Source organism: Triticum urartu, chromosome 7A, assembly GCF_056163025.1.
Source record: "Triticum urartu cultivar PI428250 chromosome 7A, HENAU_Tu73, whole genome shotgun sequence".
Classification (NCBI taxonomy): domain Eukaryota; kingdom Viridiplantae; phylum Streptophyta; class Magnoliopsida; order Poales; family Poaceae; genus Triticum; species Triticum urartu.
Genome location: NC_141879.1, coordinates 445,045,791 through 445,069,452, shown reverse-complemented (window position 1 = coordinate 445,069,452; position 23,662 = coordinate 445,045,791). Strand labels below are relative to the sequence as shown.

General features: G+C 48.0%; 2 protein-coding genes across 2 annotated transcripts; one reads left to right on the top strand and one right to left on the bottom strand.

Annotated features, from left to right (window-relative positions):
• The first annotated feature begins 2,343 nt into the window (after positions 1–2,343).
• LOC147959892 (uncharacterized) lies at positions 2,344–5,249 on the top strand. The gene has a single exon (XM_087535943.1). It carries the CDS (start codon positions 4,323–4,325, stop codon positions 4,896–4,898), a length of 576 nt encoding a protein of 191 aa, XP_087392069.1. The 5' UTR covers positions 2,344–4,322; the 3' UTR covers positions 4,899–5,249.
• Positions 5,250–5,396: 147 nt separating this feature from the next.
• LOC147959891 (uncharacterized) lies at positions 5,397–6,632 on the bottom strand. The gene has a single exon (XM_087537870.1). It carries the CDS (start codon positions 6,630–6,632, stop codon positions 5,397–5,399), a length of 1,236 nt encoding a protein of 411 aa, XP_087393996.1.
• Between the last annotated feature and the right edge of the window lie 17,030 nt (positions 6,633–23,662).

Genomic DNA, 23,662 nt, shown 5'->3' with positions numbered 1-23,662 from the left:
ACCTTTCCATGTATATGTACAGACTTGAAAAGGCTATGATGACAGAACTGCTATATAAAGCTCCACAAAGAACAAGAATCTTTTTTTGCCAAATGAATCATACAAAATATTAACCAAAAATCATTTGTATACACATTATCCAGATATCTCATAAGCCATTTTGTGTACAACATCATTATCAAGCACAAGTGCTATAGGAAGAAGGTTGAAACACAAAATAAATTGGACTTACCAATGGGAAGTCGGTGAAGCTTCTTGGAGATTCAACCTGAACGCATGCACCAGCGCCCCTTGTTGAAGCTTTTTGGAGATTCAAACATATCGCCCACAAATCCGTCTGGGGTTCATTCACGTAAAATTTAGAAAATCCATTTGGGATTTTAGAAGAAAAAATCTCATGGGAGCAACATAATTTAATGGGCGGAATTGATCTCTCACCGGAGCTCGCATGCATGCATGGCTGGGGTTCCATTTGTCCTTCCTTCCCGCTAATCCTGCATGCAACGCTGACTTAATTCCTTAAGATACCATTTACAATAATTAGCCAGCCAATCAGCAGTCGTGCATTGACCACTCAATTTCTGGAGTTGATTTATTTGATCCCTTATTTCTTGCTTCTCAAGGCTTGTTGATAGGCAACTTGTGAAGGTATATAAATTGATAGAATTTGGTAAAAATAATAAAGATGGACTATTGGAAAGCAAACCATGTTATGAACCAAAAGTGTGTGCTTTCCCAGCTGGTTGCGCCCTTATATTTGAGTGGGATGGTCCAGCGTTCGAATCCCATACAAGCTCTATTAACTTTTTGCTGATTGTTGCCTTTCACTGAAAAAAAGATGTGTAGCTGGGCAGCTCGGCTAGGGAAGTGCGCCAGCTCAGGCCAGACCGCGCAGGAAGATGCGTAGCTGGCCCAGCTCAGCCCAGGGAAGCGCGCTGGCCCAGGCCAGACCGCGCAGGAAGATGCCCAACAGTTCAGCAAGAGTTGGGCTAGGATTGCGGGTTCTATCTTTTCCTAATAATACAACCTCGTTTATATTGCGATTTTGTCTCTACAAATCGTAAAAGCGTATTATGACATGAGAAAAAAGCGTATTGTGACGGTGAACCCACGGAGTCAATCCAACATATATAAGGAGGGGCGGGGCTCCCCAAAAGGGGACAAGATTGACAAGTTCCACAAGTTGGACAAGTTAGGTTTAGACAATAGCTCTCGAGATAGAGCACTCTTGTAACCGTGATCATCATCATTAATATCAATGAAGCAGGATGTAGGTTTTTACCTCCACAGCGTTCGAATCCCATACAAGCTCTATTAACTTTTTGCTGATTGTTGCCTTTCACTGAAAAAAAGATGTGTAGCTGGGCAGCTCGGCTAGGGAAGTGCGCCAGCTCAGGCCAGACCGCGCAGGAAGATGCGTAGCTGGCCCAGCTCAGCCCAGGGAAGCGCGCTGGCCCAGGCCAGACCGCGCAGGAAGATGCCCAACAGTTCAGCAAGAGTTGGGCTAGGATTGCGGGTTCTATCTTTTCCTAATAATACAACCTCGTTTATATTGCGATTTTGTCTCTACAAATCGTAAAAGCGTATTATGACATGAGAAAAAAGCGTATTGTGACGGTGAACCCACGGAGTCAATCCAACATATATAAGGAGGGGCGGGGCTCCCCAAAAGGGGACAAGATTGACAAGTTCCACAAGTTGGACAAGTTAGGTTTAGACAATAGCTCTCGAGATAGAGCACTCTTGTAACCGTGATCATCATCATTAATATCAATGAAGCAGGATGTAGGCTTTTACCTCCACCGCGAGGGGCCAAATCTGGGTAAAACATCGTCTCTCGTCCCGTTCAACCCCTCTCAACCTACCACATAGATGCGTTGGCCTCGCGACTAAGTCCTGACACTAAAGACATCTGCCGTGACAATTTCACGACAGTTGGCGTCCACCGTAAAGCCTGCGCACGGTGGTGTTGAGTTCTTGAAGGGACCTCTCTAGGATTGAGAAGCTCGCAGTTTACTGATGAAGAAGAACTCGCAAGGATCAACACTATTAAGCAGAGCTGCGGGCGGGTAAATTTGATGGACAACTACGAATCTGGCAGGGTAAGTTTTCGAGTCCAGAGGAACAGTGGAAATTTAGAGTTACGATGCAACAGATAAACATGATCCGGCGATTCACCGAATCCGAAGACAAATTGATATTTGCTACATCGGCCACCGTGCGGGCAAAAGACAACATCTACTTTATCAAATCGCCGGGGTCCTCGTCGGTTTCCTTGTTAAACAAAGTAACAAGGGATGATGTGGCAACGCTGGAAGAAATTGGAATTGATCACTTGTTTTGATGCACGGAACACAAAAAAGTGTCAGCAGGAGATTTCAGCATGGGAGTGATTAAACAAAGCCGGCCTAAGCAAATTGCCGGCCGGTCTCAGCCAACAAGACAGACACGGCTTCGACCCGGAAAACAGAGATAACCTGGAAACTGATGGGGTCATAGATTGAGATTTATCAGATTGCCAAGCTAGCTCGTCGCCGATGCAGAGACCCGCTGGCTGTGTGTATTGACCCGCCTCGTTGAGCGCGCCTACCAGCCCCGATGCCCCGTTGCCTCGTTGCCAGAACCGCCGCTCGGACCACCTCGGCCTCAAGCCGCCTGCGCCAAGCCAGTGGCGGGTCGCTCCCAGCCTTGTTCAGGCGCCGTGTGACCCGCCAATTTCATCGCCGCGACAACCGTGGCCTTGACAAGTCGCTTCTATATCTACACAAGCGGCCACGGCTCAACGATCGAGCCGCTTTTATCAACCCGTCGTGGCCATGGATTGCCGCATCATCGACCTTGCATCACCGGTTCACGCTACTACCGCGGCCTTGCCTCGAGCTCCCGCTGTCTTCGCCTGCCTTCACCGCGGCCGGTTCGATACCCCTGTGCTGCCACGCGCTTCCACAGCCGTGGCCCGCCGTGGCTGGCCCTGAACCGCCCGCGTCTGTTGAGATTCGCCGTCGCCGTGCTTCGCTCCGGTCTTAAACCGCCCGCGTCTGTTGTGAGTCGCCATGGCCGCCCGTCGCCGGGTTGCCAATGCACCGAATCACCGTTGTGGACGCCTCAAATTATCAAATTTCCGAGCTGGTCCGCCCCTCCGCCTTTCTACCCTCATCGGTGAGCTGTTGCCGTGATCACCTCTGCCGCAAACCGTCCTCCATCCGAGTTGCTGCAGCGCGGCCTCGCCGCACTTCTCCTGCAAGTCTCCGACGCCCGCTGTTTGCTTCTGCTTTGAACCGCCGTGGGCGGTCGCGGGTTCCTCGACTCGCCTGCTACTTGCAAGTCACCGGCCGCCTCTGCCTCCAAAGCCAGGCCTTATTCTGAGCCGTCGCGAGTCTGATGTGAGCTGCCGCGGTCTCGAGAGAGTGACTAAATCGCTGTTGAATCTACTGGAGATTATTCACGAACACTGAATACGGATCATCCGTCGTGTGGACAAATCAGGTGATATCCATTTAAGGCCTATTTTATTAGCACATACTCCCTCCATTCCGTTTTATAGTGCGTATAAGTTTTTGATAAAAAATCCACAATGTAGTGCGTATCTTCTTTCTCGAGCGATTTTGGACGAAAATGCCCCCCCACCTAATCGAACAGCCAGCACCCCACCCAGCCCACCGCATCGCTCGCCTCTCTCTCTCTCTCTCCCTTATCTCTTTCTTCTCGCTGCTTTCCCCACCTCCCTCCCCACCTCGCTGATCCCCATCGATCTCCCTTCTTCCTCGCTGATCCCCATCGATCCCCACCTCCCTTGCTGATCCCCAACTCCCACAACGCTTCCTCTCCTTCTCTCATCGATCTTCTCCGCTTCACATCAGTAGCCGTCCAACAGATTTGGGCCGAGAGGTGTGGCGGAGGCGGCGGTCTTCATGGGCGGAGGAGTTGAGGGAGAGGTGAGGAGGAAGGTCCTGGCTCTGTTGAAGGAGGCAAAGGTGGCAATACAGCAAATTGAGCTGTTGCTAGGCAAGACGCCCAAGCTGGACGGACGAGTTGCTCAACGATTTGGCAAGCGGCAGCGGGAATTCGAAGACACCGAGGGGGAAGAAGAGGAGGAGGTCCCTGGCGAGGGCTGCGCTGGAGACTGGCTGGATGCCCTCAGTAAGGAGGACCTGCTGGAGTACGTCAACGGATTTGATGTCAGCCACACCAACCAAGGTTCGCTTGTGACCCAGGATGCCGATGTCGGCGTCTGTGTAGAAGATGCCTCACCCATGCCGCTCAGTTTCATTCAACAAGGTGTGCATGTCCTTGGCGGCTGCCCAAGTACAGGAACATGATGCATGTACGGGAACAAGCTCACTCGTTGCCCAAGTAATGGCGTGCATGTCCTTAGTACATCGAGCTTGCCCATCTTGGCCGGAAAAGAAGTGTCACCCGAGGATGCTGAGACCCAGGACGGCAAAGAGGTGTTGCCCGAGGACACCGAGACCGACGGCGTCGGAGAGTTGCTGCCCAAGGACGCCGAGACAGACGGTGTCGCAGAGTTGCTGCCCGAGGGCGCCGAGACCAACGGCGGAGACGTGTTACCTGTGGACGCCGAGGCCGACGATGACTTAGAGTTGCTGCCCGGGGATGCCGAGAGTGACGACCGTGAGGAGGTGTTGCCCGAGGACGCTGAGACCGGCAACGGCGTAGATGTGGTGCCTGAGGATGCCCAGAGTGACGACGACGTAGAGGTGTCGCCTGAGGACGCCGAGACCGACGACGGTGAAGAGGTGCCGCCCGAGGATGCCGAGACCGATGTATTATTTGTGCCTGACTCCATGCCCGCTCACGGAGGCGACTCGCTCGATGAACGAACAATGGAGGTAAGGGATAGTATGCTCAGGTTATTAATTCCTGGTTATCTGATGTGAGTGTGTTCACCTCAAATTTGGTTGCATGCATGGACATGGTGATATGATGTGATGAGTATTTTGTTTGAAAAGTTGGTGTTGTGTAGTTTCTCAAGTGAATGTAGATAGTGTCCTCAGTAGCACGAATTGTCCTATGATGTGTATTTTTCTTATTGTCAAATGAATGCTGATAATCAGATTTCATTCACTTGCTTGCATGGACCATGACCAGAACAAATTACTCATTTTTGCTTGGTGGTTAGCTCAGTTTCATGCATGGTAATTATCATTGATCAACTAAACAAAAAACACATCCATAATACATTGATTAATATGTCCAGATTACATTGATCATTTGAACCCAAAATATGCCCAGATTGCTAGTATGATCAAGTGAACCCAAAATATGTCCAGATTCATTGATCATTTCTTGCCAAAATATGTCCAGACTACATTGATCCATTGAACCCAAACTATGTCCAGATTGCAAACAGCTGCATGCATAGACAATGACCATGTCTAGATGGTGGCATTTAGGAACTCAATCGCGGCATTTACAATTGCTGGATCACATGGTAACCTAGGAGGGAGAAGACCAGCTCCTGCTAGAGCCATCTTTCTCATGTGTGGAACCTTGTAGTGTTGGCTGCCATTAAGTTTGAGTATCTCCCGCATACAGGACTGCAAAGTGAGGAAGATGCGGTTGCTCCTCTCAGGGGGGTACTCTCCATATGCTTGGAGCACCTTGGCAACAATGTCATCTAGTGAACCTGGGAACAACTTTTGAAATAAAGCTTGTAGGGCTGCAAAAAAACCTAGGTCCAATATGTTCAGATCGGGAGAATTTGGTGGTTGGCACATCAACGTAATGTTCCATCCATCTGCTATTGCGGCTGCACAAAACATAGGATCATTGACGGGAATATGAGTTTTGGCGTTGTCCTGTTGTATGATTATAGGATAACCGCGTTCCGAAGCAGGCCACTTCTCCTTAATGGCAGGCAGAAGTTTGTTCACCATGTAATCTTGGCTAACTTTCCTTGTCACCGCCGGCAACACCTTAGTAACAATTGTTCCCGCATCGCGGTTCTTGCTATCCCTCTTAGCCTCCTCTAGGAATGTAAAAGGCCATATGCCAATCTTGCCATCAAATGTCATGTTGCCATCATCATCATATCGAGGCCTCGCCACCGCAGCAAGGAACATCACTTTTTCAATGTAATTCTTGTTTTGTGTGGTACGCTTCGGATCTTCCTCATTGAGACCCAAATAGAATTTTTGATTCTTCCGAGTGCGATAGAACCACTTCTCATCTATGTGGATGACATTGTACATTCCATCAAATGTTGGCTGTTGTGGGATGCTTAGTGGCTGAAACATAGACAAACAAAACTTAACCCTAGCCCTCTTGTTTTCTTCTGTCAATGTTGATTTGATGGCATTAGAATGCCGCCTGAGTCTGCCCTCCTTCAAACGCCTGAATAAGGTAGTCTTTGCCATGTTCAACTCATTAGCAAGATCTTGGAGACTTGTTCTTTTTCTTAGATCAATATCCTTTATAGCATCTTCATTGAAAGCAATCCTCTTGCGGCCACAATTCTGGGTCCTCTTGCTCAAGACTCCCTGGAATCCACCAGCCTTCTTTCCCTCCAGCCATCTCAGTTGTATAGTTCGCAAAGGAATGTTTGTTTCTTCGGCAATAGCTTTAGTAATTCCATGATTCAGTTTACCCAAAGAAGACCTCTCCAAGATCATGGCAAATAGATTTTGCTTTTCTTCATCTTTGTACTGCCTTCTCTTTTTCTTGCCTTCATTTGCAAATAAGTGGCATCATACATTTATTACATTGCTAACTATATGAACAATCATGCAGGAACCAGTACATGTATGCATGAAGCAGTACAAGCATGCATGATCCAGTATACATGACCACTATAAGCATGCATGAACCAGTATCCATGAACCAGCACACATGCATGCATGAACCAGTACATGCATGAATGATCCAGAATCCATGAAGCAGTACGCATGTATGCGATCAGTGCAAGCATGCATGATCCACAATGCATAGCACACATGTATGCATGAACCAGTACAAGCATGCATACCAGCTGGAGCTGGATGTCCCTCGTCGTTTCCTTCAACATTTTCAGCATCAACTCCGGCGTCGACTACATCAAGTTCAACATTCAAGTCAATGCCAAGCATGCCATGTCCGTCGTCGTCGCCGCCGCTGCCGCCGCCGGACTCCACATTCAAGTCAATGCCAGTATCGACATGAACGGAAGGTTGGCCGAGGCCGGCGTCACCGAGTGGAGGTTGGCTAGCCTGCCACCTAACAGTTGGTGATCTTCCAGTGAGTCCCAACCTCGTTCGTCCGCGTCCGCTCTGGCCATGACCGCGTCCACGGCTGGCGTCTCCGCGTCCACGGCCGGCATCTCCACGGCCGGCGCCTCCGCATCCACGGCCGGCGCCTACGCGTCCACGGCTGGCGTCTCTGCGGCCGGCGCCTCCGCGTCCACGGCCATGACCACGTCCAGGGCCAGGCTCAGCTTCAGCATACACATGCTCGTGAGGTTCGTCCTCTGGCAAAATAAATCAACAAACCAAGGTGGTGAGCAAATGATCAGCAAGAAGACGAGAGCACCAACAAAAATATGAACCTCGGCAGGGAGAGAGGACGTACCTTCATCCGAGACAATCAGCTCCAGATCGTAGTCTAGCTCTCCGGCAAGACGGCCGTAGTCTTCTTGGACATCTTCCCAGTTGATCTGGTTGTTTAAATCTAACTGTGCCATTGCAGGGTGAAGAACTAGAGAGAAATGAGATGCAGAGAGAAAAATGGTGTACTAGTACACTCTTGGTCCCGTCCTAGAGAGCTGATTCAAATTTGAAAAGGCTGAGCGGGCGTGGGTGGGGCTGGCCACGCAGACGTGGACGCGGGAATGCGCTGAACTTTCCCTCCAATTTCTCTCCGTGGCGGGATTACACGTGGTTGAGGTGATGTGCACATGGGGCTGGACAGAGTTAGTGGAGGGGTATATTAGACCAAAGTACATGTGCCAGCTCACTCATTGGTATTGCCGCTGGAAACTATACGCACTATAAAACGGAATGGAGGGAGTATTATTTTTGTCAAGAAACAATTACTTTGGCATATGATATTTTTTGACGCAGGACAATTGTTCATTAAAAATGAGACGTTATATTACGGGCACGGAGCACGGACTAGCAATGCTATGCACCCGCGTTTCGTCCGTGTCAACCACCCGGTGAATGAACGTGCGCAAGTTGCTGTCCCGGTGGTCCGATTTACATCAGCTTGCCGGGACCGCGCCCGCGGTTAACTCGCCCGTCCGTGACGGTTTACGACATTGGTGCTGATTTTCTCCGTCTGCACCGGTTTACAATGCCGCAGCCGACTCATCTGTCTGTGCCGCCTCTGATGCTGCGGACGTATTTTCCGTCCGTCTCTCACGGCCTGGTCTACATCAACACGACAGGCTGCACCTGTTTGCCTGAGCTGTTTATTGAGTATGAGCAAGTCACAGCTTGGGTAGCCCGATTTTCTTCCAATAAATTGGAGGCAAATTATCATTCAGCCACCGTCTGCACTGGATGGATCAATGGACATGCGCACAAATCACTGCCACTACAGTTTGGTTAACTTCAAACAAGTCAGTTGAAAGGAACCATTGGCCGAGTTGCTGACACGGCTCGTATGGGATCATTTATAACCCGCCGCAGTCACCTCAACTTTCTGTGGATTCACATCGTGCTATCAACGCCAATGATATACAAGTTATGCCGGTTTATATTATGGTCAAATATGGAGAATCTCAAGCCAACTCCTCAAGTCACCTTGAGACTTGGGGGCTACAATGATATGACTTAGCAAACGTTGCCGGTTTTCAGTGAAGTCAAGAACCCAATACGTTGGAGGGAAAGATAACCCGGTCCCGGATTCACATCGTGCTGTCAGAAGATTTCCGGATTAGAAAGTATATGACAGTTGAAAAATCCCGGCTCAATGAAGAAGTTTCGGGTCATCAGAAAAGGATTCCGGTTTACAATCCGGTACAAGGGAAATTTGTCCTCTGACAAAGCTCTGAAGCTCTCAAATCCGGTTTAAGAATTTCCGGTTCAAAAAGGAATTAACTTCTCGCAAGTTCGAGTTTAAAGGCCGTCAGAAAATTTCTGGCTAAAAATGAAGATTCCGGTTTAAAATCCAGTTCAAGGGAAAGATGTCTCCCACAAAGTTTTGAAGCTCTCAATATCCGGTTCAAGATCCCGGTTCAAGAAGAATTTATCTCTTGCAAAAAGTTAAAAATTTCCAAAGAGGACCTGCTGCCATGATGCGCGGTTTAAACATGGGTATCCCGCCTTACTGGCCTGACATATTATTGATCACATGAGGGTTTCTGCTTTATAAAGCGGGGTCTTGGTTCTTTTACATCATGTGTGGTTACACGGAGTTGTTCTAAAGCAGCCTCCGGTTTACCCCTTGAGTTAGCTTTTCAAAAGCATCATGTTACATCACTTGGGGGCTTGGTCGTGTCCGAACCAATGCAATATGTCTTGATAGGCGAGAGCCACCAGATCACTTGGGGACTTGGTCACGTCTGAACCAGTCATGCCTCTTGATCTTCCTAAGGCCACAGAATCACTTGGGGGCTTGGTCGAACCCGAACCATTGCCATGCCACTTGATTGGCATAAATGTCACGGTTTCATTTGGGGACCTGGCTGACTTGAACCATAGTTACACCTATCGGGAGCTTGGTCGTGTCCGACCATGGTAACACCATCTGATCAGCTCAAATAAGCCTCTTTTTTCAAATGGTTTTATCATTGCCTTTGCTTCAATATTTTCCTTGATAACTGTTTCTTTTATTTTTGTTGCGTTTTTAAACCGACAAAGTTTTAAACCGGCCCAAACTGTCAATTACAAATTGACGGAACACGGTCAAATCTTAATCCGGAGACTATCTGCCCGGTTTGTTTTTCTGTTACCATCCTATTATGGAGTAAACCGGTGTTTATCACAGCCCGGCACGGTTTTATCATAAACCGGCACAATATGGAAGGAGTTATCAGTACTCAAGATTGGGGTTATCACCTTTACTACAAAAGTTGGTAAAACCAACAATGTGATTCAATGTCACAGGTATGATATATTTCATATTTGATTATTCTTAAATGCAGCCTTGGTTATAAACCCGGGTTATATGTTGGGCGTTATGACCCGTCCGGCGGTAAACCGCCAGGATACTTTACACTTGTTGTATGCAGAAACAGGTTGAATAAAGCATAATTACAAATCACCGGTGTTTATTGAACCGGCCTGGCTTTGGACTATAAGTTGCCAGTATATATTTGGATTGCGCCATTGGAATTATGGCCTTATAAATCATTGGGTATATTATTCAAATAGCCAACATGGCTGGATTTTTATTATGGTTATCAATAACTAGTATTATGAGTAAGGTTTTCAAAGTCGCTTTAGCGCAATGGCTATCATATTATCAATAGATATGATTTATTCTACAATGGAAGGAATAGTCCTGAGTCGCTACAGGCTTACAACCCGGCACTTGGGGGCTACGTTATTCAAATCGAGATTACATGCAAGTCTCATGTCGCTGCAAGCATGCACCATGACACTTGGGGGCTACCAATTGCTCCTGTCAACAATTCAAGGTACACGTGTTTTCATCTATTATTGAAGGATCCATTGCTCAGTTGGTAAAGCACAAAGCTCTCAACCTTGTGAATATGGGTTCAAGCCCCATGATGGGAGTTACATAATATAATGTTATTCTCAATGAAGTATATATAAAGTCCCAGCTTAATATTATCTTACTGAGCCGGCCCTTGGAGGCTACACGTTGCTGTTAAAGTCTACATGATCATATTTTCAAAGTCCCTGCTCATTATTTACATAATGACCCGGCCCTTGGGGGCTACACTGGTTGAAGTTTTTTATGAGCATCAGGAAATTACAAGTCCCAGGTTGCTGCAAGCATGACAACCCGGCACTTGGGGGCTACACATATGGAGTATTCAGTTTATATGATTGAGATGAACTAATCGGATTTCTTCAAGGTTGAAACACTTATTGGAGCAAGTCTTAAGTTATCACTATGTTCTCCTCTTAATGCTTGGGGGCTACAGGTATTATGCATATAAAGGAGGAACATCTTCATTTTATCAGTTTTGAGCAAATCAGGAAGATCAATTACATGACCCGGTGTCGACAACAATTATGACCCGGTGCCATCAATATTTATAAACCGGCCATTTTGGTAATATTAAACCAGTACGTTTTACATCTTCAAACCGGCTGAATATCAGATAAGTATTTTCAGACCCATATTTCTTAAACGAGTGCTTTGGGAGCTGAGTCAAAGGAGTTATTCTTCACAATATTTCTCGATGACAAACCAATGTCGGCAAATTGAGTATGAAGTTGGTTTATTGATCTGGATTTCCCAGAAGGAGGAAATAACAAGGACTTAAGGATGATCAGGTACCGTTTTACAAAAATTCTTAACCCTGAGAATAACCTATCAAATTTGTTCTTGTGTTTATTTTGCAGCATAAGTTTACCATGAATAAATCCAAGCTAAACTTGGGGGCTAATGTCGGGGATATACCCCGCGGTGTAAACCGGCCGGAAGTTAACCCGGCCGGACTTGGCGGTTTAACTCAAGACCCCGCTGACACTTGGCGAGTTACTGGCGACCCGCCCTGACCTGGCGGTTTACAAGCAACCCACCTGGTCATTATGACTCACTGGTGATCCGGCGTGCGAGACAGACGGATGACAAGGCCCAAGGCCCAGAAGGCCGGTTCACGTTTAACGGTGGGCCGATTTAAGAGGAAAGGCATGAGGAATATTTGTCCTACAAGGAGTTAAGACCTGGACTTGTATCCGGTTTGTATTAGAGATAGACTAGTCCTAATCCTAATAGGAATCCACATGTAAACCGCCCCTTCAACATATATAAGGAGGGGCAGGGCTCCCCAAAAGGGGACAAGATTGACAAGTTCCACAAGTTGGACAAGTTAGGTTTAGACAATAGCTCTCGAGATAGAGCACTCTTGTAACCGTGATCATCATCATCAATATCAATGAAGCAGGATGTAGGCTTTTACCTCCACCGTGAGGGGCCGAACCTGGGTAAAACATCGCGCCTCTCGTCCCGTTCAACCCCTCTCAAGCTACCACATAGATGCGTTGGCCTCGCGACTAAGTCCTGACATTAAGGACATCTGCCGTGACAATTCCACGACAGATGGCGTCTACGGCGGCGGGCGTCCTACATGCGGATCAAGCACGAAGAGGAGCGGCGCGAGGCATCCTGGAAGGAGCCCGATGTTGCCGCGCGCCTCGGCGAGCTCCGCGACCAGATCCTCGCCGCTTGCGCCTCCTTCGCCGCACAACACTCTGGCTGCTCCTCCGTCCGCCACGGCGGCAACCTAGGTATGCCTCCACCTGCCCTGCCTACGCGCTTTGCAGGCTTTCAGATAGGGTTTCCGATCATGGCGAACTGAAAGCACCAGCCCAGTAAGAGCTCGACAGCGTGGAGGTCCTCTCCAGTCCAGCCAGCAGTACGTGACCAGCCCAAGATCCACAACCGAGCCAAGCACTTCTCCATTCTTTTTCTTCTTCTATTACCTAGCCAAAACAATTTTCTTGAGAACAATCATATCTGGTTAGGATGCACAGATGAACCTAGAACCTACAGCACAAATAATGGAGGAGCGACAACAATAGAGGATGGACCTGTGGTTGCTTTCCAGCTCTTTTCTTCAAAACAATATGAGAAAGAGTGCAAAGGAAATTGGAGCATATATAGGCATAGGGCAACCGAAAATTGCTCAGGAATATCTCCATCTTATGCTTATTGCTTTGATGTACAGTGACCTATAAAAGGGTCAAAACAATCAGCGAGATACTTCTCTGGGTGTAGAGCTCATTGACATACACCTAATTTTTTTTACATTATTATTCTCAATAGTATGGTTGAACATTCATTACCTTGTGTTTCATACTTGGTCCTAGCCTCCCAAGCTTAAATCTGAAGTTGCTCTGTATAGGGGAGTGAATTGTATGAGAGTGTGTTTTCAGGCTTAAATCTGAAATTCTTGTTATACTATCTGTGCATGCAGTTCGTATGGTAGAACCAATCGATTTGCAGAATATGGCAATGATCCGGAAGGGTAATTGGTGCGGCCACCGGAAGGCTCGGCAGTGCTGATCGCCGGAGCTACACTACCGGCGGTGCCATCCAAATCCTTGGTGACGCTCAAGGTATATACAATGTACACACGAAGGTGTCCACATGCAATTATCTAATTATTGGATGCATCAGATTAACGTGCTCGATGAATCACATGTGTATACTTGAGACAAATGAATGTATTACTGGTTAGTCAATTTTTTTATTTATCCTTTTTATGTGTCCTCCAGGGTGACCATAGTAGCATCTTGAGCCCAAGTACAGTGCTGCCATCTAACGCTTCCTGCAATTTTTTAGCTCCAGGAATTTAGACTGTCCTGCAAGAAGAATTAGTTGAGAAGGTTGGTCTATGCTACTTCTCTAGGACTGAGTATATACTCTTTGTTCTTAATTGTAGTGATAGTTACTACTCCCTCCGTTCGGAATTACTTGTCTCGGATATGGATATATCTTTTAGTTCTAGATACATCCATATCCGGGACAAGTAATTCCGAACGGAGGGAGTATTATTGAATTGCTAAGGTGACAAACTGAAAGTTATTGAATTACTAAGGTGACAAATGAATTGCTAATGTCGAAGAACCCGAGTCATCGGCCCCACAAGTAGAACCAGGTAATACCAATAATGTCAAGATTTACTGTCGTGTTGAATGTTACTTCTGTACCAAATAAGGCCTCTGAAATATGTTGAAGTATCTTCCAGTTTGCACAAGTTAGCCTACATAGGATGCCACTCAAAACTGTATTGAAAAACCTGTGTTCTTATGTTTTAGATCATGACGATGCAGTAAATTAAACTTTAATGAATTCAAATGTAGGTTCTGAAGAATGAATTGAGAATCGTGCTACCTTCCGGATCCACACATATTTTGCCTGAACACTTATTCAGATGTTTGTTTCTTCACAATACTTTAGCTCCGTAGATTGCAATGCTTCAGCTATGCTGCAAGCTTGCAATTGTTCAACACGAGAATAAAATGGGCTTAAGCAAATAAAAGGTACGAGGAATGTATGTTCCACCAAATCTAACATTTGCAGGCAACAACAAATAACACAATACTCCAGAGTAAATCATAATGCAGCTGGTGTAGGGGTTATCAGCTACTCCAGTGTTGTCATGTTTCTTGCTACTTACTAGGCCTGGGCGTTTTTTCAGTTTCTACTGTTCGGTTATTTTGTATATTCGGTTAGCAAATCTGGAAACCGAAATAAGCTTGCAAATCTACTAACCGAAACTTCGGTTAACCGAAAAATCGGTTCGGTTTACTACCGAAATTTATACACAGAACATAATGTGCAGATTTCAGTTTCAGATTTTGTCACTTTAAACAGGATTTTAGAAAGAAATCAATGGGAACAGAAACAAAAAATAGAAATAAACGCAGCACATCTGGTGGAGCGCGCATCCGTTAAGTTATGTTGTGGTGGAGTGGTACGCGGCTGGATCTTGGAGAGAAGAAAGAGGAGCGCATATTGCGGTGGCGAGCTAGCGACGACAAGTGCATGTCGCGGCGGCCGGCATGGAAGATGCCAAGGGGGATTTTGGGGAGCCTGGCTCATCTTTTATTTTCAATGCCACTAAATCTGCTACGCAGGGACACAAGAAGGTGAAAGGGGAAAAGGCTAGAAAGGAAGGAGGTGCTGATCGTTCGGTGGAAGACCGTGAGAAAACGATAGGCAAAAAGAGAATACCTATTTCCGATGCGTGTCCGACGGGTAGTAATCTAGTGTTTTCTTTTGAGAAAAATAGCATGGATAGTCTTGAGCGCTTACTGTATGATGATGTAAATGTCTCAAGCAAGAGAGTTTGTATGGGTAGAGTAGAGACGGTAAAAGATGTGGATGGTGTTGTTAGCCACATAGCGAAGGAGACGGATGAGAAGAAGAGTACGTGCAGGAGAGAAAGGAGTCAGTTGGAGACGATGGTGCATCGGCGGCCTCCGGTGAGCAGGTCCGCCGGGCCAAATGAAAAGCGTTGGTTGGAACTGCCGTGGGATGCTATCTACCACGGCAGTTCGAGAGCTCTTGGACCTTCAAGAGCGGGTTCGGGCAGACTTAATTTTTCTTTTAGAATCCCACTTGAATAATGTAAAGCCGATGAGTTACGTCAGGTCCTTAGTTTTGATTCCATGTTTGTGGTGGAGAGTGATGGTTGGGCCGGGGCCTTGTCTTGTTTTATCATAAAGTGAATAAAGTTGAGTTGAACTATATCTCGGCTAATTTTATTGATATTTTGTTTATGAATGAGGAAGTCGTACAGTGGCGTTTCACGGGTTTTTATGGTCATCCGAACTGGAGCTATCGCAATTTATCTTGGGAGGATATTCATAATTTGTATCATAAGGGTAATCATCCATGGGTGATTCTAGGAGATTTTAATGAGACCGTTAGATGTCAATCTAATGGCAATCATGCTTTTTCAGTCTCTGATCTTCCTGGTCCAGCCGCCCAAATCAGCGCTGGCAGAACCGCCTGCTCCCGCCTCCCGTGGCTGGCTGTGCTGCCAGCAGGCTTCATGGCCCCACCATTGTCGCATCCCTGGCCTGGCTATCCCTCTACTCACCCACACCTCCTATTATTTTCTGGCGACGGCAGCCAAACCAGTCAACCCATGTACTCCCCACCGCGTGGGCAGCCACTGACATGTCTTCCCTGGCTCCGTGTCGTTCCCTTCCTAGGCCTCGCCGTCGTCCACCGTCCTAGTGCTCTCGGCGCCGTGCTCAACCTGGTCAACGAACGACATCCATCGAACGTGGACTTTACGTGGAGAGGCTGACAGCTGGGTCCATGGCCGCACACAAGGAAATGCCTCCTTATTATGCGCAAAATAATGATTCCTCCACCTAACATCTGGGACCCACCAGAAAGGCCTCTGTATTTCGTGAAAAAAACATTCCCCCGCTGACAGGTCGGACCCACCAGCTATATCTTCACACGCAAGGAAGTGCCTCCTTATTACGCACAAAAAATGAATACTCCCCTTGCTAGCTGAGACCCAGCATAGTGGGAGGCTGACATGTGGGCCTACTAAGTTGACGGGGACGGAGGGCTTTGTCAACTTAGTCAATATGAACGATTCTAGCTCTAGTGACCGTACAATGTCCATCCATCGACCGTAGTGCTTCTTCAACCTCTGGTCTTCTTGCTCCATCCACCCAAAGCAGCGCGCGGTCGTGTCGCCTGCTCCTGCCTCTCGTGGCCAGTTGTGCTGCCGCGGAGGCCTCACCGCCCCCTACTACTTCCACCACTGGCCAGGACCTGCGGCGACGGCAGCCTCACACCACAGCCGAACCAGTGAACCCTCATACTCCTTTTCACGTGGGCATCCACTGTCGCTTCTTCCCCGGCTCCGTGTCGTCCCCTTCCTAGGCCTCGCCGTCGTCCACCGCCTTGGTGCTCTCGGCGCGGCGCGGTCAACATGGTCAAGGAACGACTTCCATTGAAAGAGTACTGTACGTGGAGAGGCTGAAAGCTGGGTCCAAAGCCGTAGCAAGGAAGTGCCTCCTTATTACGCGAAAAATAAGGATTCCTCCACCTGATTTCACGTAAAAAAAGTTCCCCCCCTGACTGCTTGGACCCATCAGCTACATCTTCGCACGCAAGGAAGTGCCTGACAGTCGGGACCCACCTGGTCGAAGCATACGTAGCGTTGTCATTCTGGTCGCGAACGTGTACGTCCATACTAGTCGATATAGAGGCGTGCACGTGTCGTAATAGAGGCGCGCACGTAGCATGTACACTTACGTACAATGGCCAGGGTGCAAGAAAGAAAATATGGCCACGTACGTACATACGGGCGGGGTCTCGAACGCCTACTCGCGCATATGTACGGCCAGGGCTCGTGTACATGGCTGGGTCGGAACGGAGAAGCTGCGCCGCCGTCGTGTTCATGGGGAGGCAACAGAATGCGTCGTGCTCATCGGGAGGCAATGGAACGTGTGCTGCTCATCGGGATCCAACCGGCTTGGACGGAATAGCTAATGGAAACAAGGCCTGGCGTACCGCAGAACGGAGGAAATGGCCTTGTGTTCGACCGGCCACGGTCGAAACGGGATCCTGTTCACCGGGAGGGGTCTGGCGTACCGCAAAACGAAGGAAATAGACCTCCTACGGTGGAAACGGGGTCCTGTCGATCGGGAGGGGTGTGGCGTACCGCAAAACAGAGGAAACAGACTTGTGTTGGAGCGCTACAGTTGAAATGGGGGTCCTGTTCATCGGGAGGGGTGTGGCGTACCACAAAACGGGACTCCACAGGATACTGTTCATCTCCACCCTTGACCTCCTCCAACCTCCACGGGCTACTGTTCATCCACCGTCGACCTCCTCTAGCCTCCACCTGCGACTGTTCATCCACGGGCTCCTGTTCATCTAGCCTCCACCGCGTGCTCCTCCACCAGCTACTCTTCAACCAGCCCTCTCCAGGGGGGCCTGTTCAACCACCCCTCCACGGGCTACTGTTCATCCAGCCCTTCATGGGGTCATGTTCATCCAGCCCTCCACAGGATCCTATTCATCCAGCCCTCCATGGGGTCCCGTTCATCCACCGGCTCAATCGATCGGGGTACTGTTCATCTAGCGGCAACGACCTCTACTACCATGGGGTCCTGTTCATCCAACCCCCCACCGGGAACTGTTCATCCAAAACCCCAACAACGCTCACTGTTCATCCAGAGGCAGCATCGATCGACTTCAGTTAGCGGCAGTAGCGAAGCAATCACTCGACTTTAGTTAACAGCAAGGGATCGATCGATCGCTCGGGTTCAGTAACATGTAGCCTGCAGTGCAATCGATCGGGTTCATTTAGAGCCCGATGCCTCGCTCGGGTTCAGTTAGAGCGCAACGCCTCGCACACACTCGGCCCCCGACCACCCACCGTGACCGGGAACTCCCCGATATTTTCCTCACCCTCGCTTCTACCACGGTTTTTTCCATCATGGACGACCTAAAGAATGTCATGTAGCTGCGTGTCCGGCCCGCCCAGGATGAAAAGCCCATTTTCTGTCATGATTTTTTGTCATAGAAGTAGGACCCCACCACATCTATGATGATACCGGGTTTTATCACAATTATCGTCATAGAAGTGTCATAAGTATGACAGAATTTTTTTTCGTTCGGCCCAAAATGTCACGGATGTGTCTTTTTTTGTAGTGCTGCCCTCCAGTGGGGAGGGATGGATGGGAACCTTGATTCTCTCTATTGAAGGAGGAACAACTGTCGTGGTCGGTTATCGAGGTGGCACTGGATAGACGGGGGCCAAGGTTGTCGGCTGCCCTAGCTTTTCCGCTTCCTTGGTGGAAGGGTCCTTCCCCAACGGGCTTTGAAGGCCGAGGCCTCCACCTCGGCTGTGGAGACACCAGCGCTTTCCCCATGGTAGGCACGGGTAGGGCTTGCTGAGAGGTCGCCTCCCCTAGCCCATCATGTGCAAGAGGGGGAGGGGAGACGCTCCTCCGACGCGCTGGGGGGAGGGAGCCCGCTCGATGACTCCTTATCGCTGATACGGGAGTGTAGAATGTCGTGAAGGGTAATTAATCGATTAGATCTTTGGGAGAAAGGGACTAGTGCGCATACAATGTGTTTCGAAATAAAACATATAAAAGACATACCTCCTGGACGATGGTCTCTCCCTGCATGGCCTGGTAAGGTCATCCTCCAAATCGGAGAGGACAACCTTGGTCATAGCGGGAGCCTTGTGGGGTAGGACATTGTCGGCCTTCAGATGGCGCCTTCGGTTTCGGGGCGCATCAGCCCCACGACGTCTTTGGACGCCGCTCTCTTTCTCTTCGGGGAAGAGGTACCTTCCTCCCCTTCTTCTCCTTCTCCCTCTCTTTCCTCCTCGTTGGAAGAAAGAATTGGAATGTCCTCGGACTTAGCGTCCGAGGGGTCTTGGATCCAAATACATCCCTTCTTCCTCCCCGGCTCCTTTGCCTTCTTCGGGGCCTAGGGGGCACCACGACCAAGAGAGCCTGGAGTTCGGGGGTCCTGTTGTCCTCGGGCAGCGATGCTGAGCACTTGATGAGCGCCACCTTGGATGCCCATTTCTAGAGGAAAGGGGGGGATTCAGATAGATATAAAATGCAGAATCATTAATAAACATGCGTAACGATTGTTACCTCGAATGGGCCACGTACGATAGTATAGCCCCTGTCTGGCCCTTCCTCGAGGAATTCATTCTGGGACGGCTTGAATTGAGTCGTCCACATGCCATCTATACTGGCACGGAAGAAGTTTAGCACTGTTGGTATGTCTTCGGGATTGTAGAGCCACATGGGGCTGGCCCGAAACTGGAGTGGAAGGATGCGGCAATGCAACATCACATCCACCAATTTTACTTTCTTTTAAAGGGCCCGGACCCTTTCCTGGAGAGAGATGAGTTCATCCGAATTGCCCCACTCCATGCCCCACTTCTGCTAGGACACTAGCTTCCTCGGAGGCGTGCCCGTGAAGACTGGAGCTGCGGCCTGGCCTGTGGCGATGGGCTCTGTGATGTAGACCCACTCATGCTGCCATATCTTCACGGTCTCAATGAAGGTGCCCTCCAGCCAGTCCGGCTTTTGGAGCTTGCTGATCATGGCGCCCCCACACTCGGTGAACTCGGTGCTGCTACTCTTCGGCTTGATGCAGAATGTCTTCAGCCACAAGAAGTGTGGTTCGACGCGCATGAATTCCTCACATACAATGATGAAGGTGGTGAGGAGAATAATGGAATTTGGGGCTAGATTGTGGAAATCTAGCCCATAGAAGAAGAGAATCCCCCACACAAAAGGGTGCAGGGGAAACCCTAGACCTTGGATGAGGTGGGGGATGAAGATGATCTGCTCCTCGGGCTTGGGAATAGGGATGCATTGGCCGGGCTCTTGGGGCCTGTAGGCGGCGTCAGCAGGAAGGTATCCCGCTGCTCGGAGCTCGTTGTGTTGGAAAACGTTGCATGGAAAACAAAAAAAATCTATGCACACGCAAGATCTATCCATGGAGATGCATAGCAACGAGAGGGGGAGAGTGTGTCTACATACCCTCGTAGAACGTAAGCAGAAGCGTTTAACAACACGGTTGATGTAATTGAACTTCTTCGCGCTCCAACCGATCAAGTACCGAACGTATCGCACCTCTGCGTTCTGCACACATTCAGCTCGGTGACGTCCTCCGCCTTCTTGATCCATCAAGACGGCAAGGTAGTAGATGAGTTTCGACAGCATGACAGCATGGTGATAGTGCTGTTGAAGTGATCTCTGCAGGGCTTCGCCTAAGTAGTACGAAAATATGACCGGGGGTGTAAACGGTGGAGGGGGCGCCGCACACAACTAGGCAATTGTATCTTGTGTGCTAGGCGCCCCCTCCCACATATATATAGGTGGGAGGGAGGGAGGAGCAGCCAAAGGAGGCGCCCAAGTAGGAGGAATCCTACTTGGGGTCCCTCCCAAACCGCGCCCCCTTTCCTTATTTGGAGTGCGGGGAAAGGCACGAGAGGGTGGCGCCCCCCCCCCCCCCATTTCATTTCTCCCATGAGAGGGAAAGGCAGGAGGGGCTAGACCTCCCCCTTTTCCTTCCCTAGGTCTGGCCAAACAAGGGATGGGGCACACCAGCCCCCTTGCGGGCTGGTCTGTCCCCTCCTTTGGCCCATAAGGCCCATATCTTGACAGGGAGGGTGCCCGGAACCCCTTTTGGTGACTCGATTCCTTCCCGGTACGTCCTGAAACACTTCCGGTGTCCAAATACCATCGCCCTATATATCAATCTTTACCTCTTGACCATTTCGAGACTCCTCGTCATGTCCGTGATCTCATCCGGGACTCCGAACAACATTCGGTCACCAAATCATATAACTCATATAACACTTTATCGTCAATGAACGTTAAGCGTGCAGACCCTACGAGTTCGATAACTATGTAGACATGACCGAGACACCTCTCCAATCAATAACCAATAGCAGAACCTGGATGCCCATATTGGCTCCTACATATTCTACGAAGATCTTTATCGGTCAAACCGTTATGACAACATATGTAATTCCCTTTGTCCATCGGTATGTTACTTGCCCGAGATTCAATCTCCGGTATCTTCATACCTAGTTCAATCTCGTTACAGAAACTCTCTTTACTCGGTCCATAATACATCACCTCGTGACTAACTCCTTAGTCATTTGCTTGCAAGCTTATGATGTGTATTACAGAGAGGGCCCAGAGATACCTCTCCGATACTCGGAGTGACAAATCCTAATCTCGATCTATGCCAACTCAACAAACACCTTCGGAGATACCTGTATATAATCTTTATGATCACCCAGTTACGTTGTGACATTTGATAAAACACAAGGTATTCCTCCAGTATCTGGTAGTTGCATAATCTCATAGTCGAAGGAATATGTATTTGACATGAAGAAAGCAATAGCAATAAACTGAACGTTCAATATGCTAAGTTAACGGATGGGTCTTGTCCATCACATCATTCTCCTGATGATGTGATCCCATTATCAAATGACAACACATGTCCATGGTTAGGAAACCTGAACCATCTTTGATCAATGAGCTAGTCTAGTAGAGGCTCACAAGGGACATAGTATTCGTTTATGTATTCACACATGTATTTAGGGTTTCGATCAATACAATTCTAGAATGAATAATAAACCTTTATCATGAATAAGGAAATATAAAAATAACAACTTTATTATTGCCTCTAGGGCATATTTCCTTCATGTTGATGGTGGCATCAGTGACAATGGAGGACACCCACCTCCCCTTCTGATCTCCATCATCCATGGGCACGAGACGCGGAAGCTTGGAGATGACTTTAGGCTTGGAAACGGGGCTGGGGTGATATGTCTTCGACATATCTATAATTTTTTATTGTTCCATGCTGTTATATTATCATTATTGGATGTTTTATAATCATTTTATTGCCATTTTGTATCATTTTTGGTACTAACCTATTGACATAGTGACAACTGCTAGTTGTTGTTTTTTTGCATGTTTTTACATCGCGGAAAATCAATACCAAACGGAGTCCAAACACAGTGAAACTTTTTGTGGATTTTTTTGGACCAGAAGACATCCAGTGGGCCAGAGAAGCGCCTGGGGGGTGCTCCGAGGGGAGCAGAACCCACCAGGGCGCGCCTGGAGGCCCAGGCGCACCTTGGAGGGTTGTGCCCACCTTGGTAGCCTCCCGCACCGCCCCTTTGCTCTATAAATACCCCAATATTCCAGAAACCCTAGGGGAGTCGACGAAAATCAATTCCAGACGCCGCAAGTTCCAGAACCACCAGATCCAATCTAGACACCATCACGGAGGGGTTCATCATGTCCATTGGTGCTTCTCCGATGATGCGTGAGTAGTTCTTTGTAGACCTATGGGTCCGTAATTAGTAGCTAGATGGCTTTGTCTCTCTGTTTTGATTCTCAATACAATGGTCTCTTGGAGATCCATATGATGTAACTCTTTTTGCGGTGTGTTTGTTGGGATCCGATGAACTTTGAGTTTATGATCAGATCTATCTTTTTATCCATGAAAGTTATTTGAGTCTTCTTTGATCTCTTATATGCATGATTGCTTATAGCCTCGTATTTCTTCTCCGATATTTGAGTTTCCTTTGGCCAACTTGATCTATTTATCTTGCAATGGGAAGAGGTGCTTTGTGATGGGTTCGATCTTATGGTGCTTGATCCCAGTGACAGAAGGGGAACCGACACGTATGTATCGTTGCTATTAAGGATAACAAGATGGGGTCTATTTCTACATAAATTGATCTTGTCTACATCATGTCATCGTTCTTATTGCATTACCCCGTTTCTCCATGAACTTAATACACACTAGATGCATGCCGAAAAGCGGTCAATGTGTGGAGTAATAGTAGTAGATGCAGGCAGGAGTCGGTCTACTAATCTTGGACGTGATGCCTATATAATGATCATTTCCTGGATATCGTCATGATTATTTGAAGTTTTATCAATTGCCCAACAGTAATTCATTACCCACCGTTTGCTATTTTTCTAGAGAGAAGCCACTAGTGAAACCTACGGCCCCTGGGTCTCTTCTTTATTATATTTGCCTTTGCGATATACTTTTATTTGCTTTTATTTTCAGATCTATTAAACCAAAAATACAAAAATACCTTGCTGCACTTTATTTTATTTAGCGTTCGATCTATCATTCTATTACAACTTTCACATGTTCGTTTGCCAATTTCTGGCGCCGTTGCCCGAAAGGGATTGACAACCCCTTTAACACGTCGGGTTGCGAGTATTTGTTATCTGTGTGCAGGTGCTATTTATGTAGTGTTGCTTGGTTCTCCTACTGGTTCGATAACGTTCGTCTCATCACTGAGGGAAATACCTACCGTTGTTGTGCTGCATCATCCCTTCTTCTTTGGGGAAATACTGACGTAGTTCTAGCAGACATCAAAAGGAATTTCTGGCGCTGTTGCCGGGGAAACATAATCAACATCTACCAGGTTCCTAATCAGAAATCTCATCTCCTTGCAATTTACATTATTTGCCATTTGCCTCTTGTTTTCCTCTCCCCCACTTCACAAAAATTTGCCATTTTATTC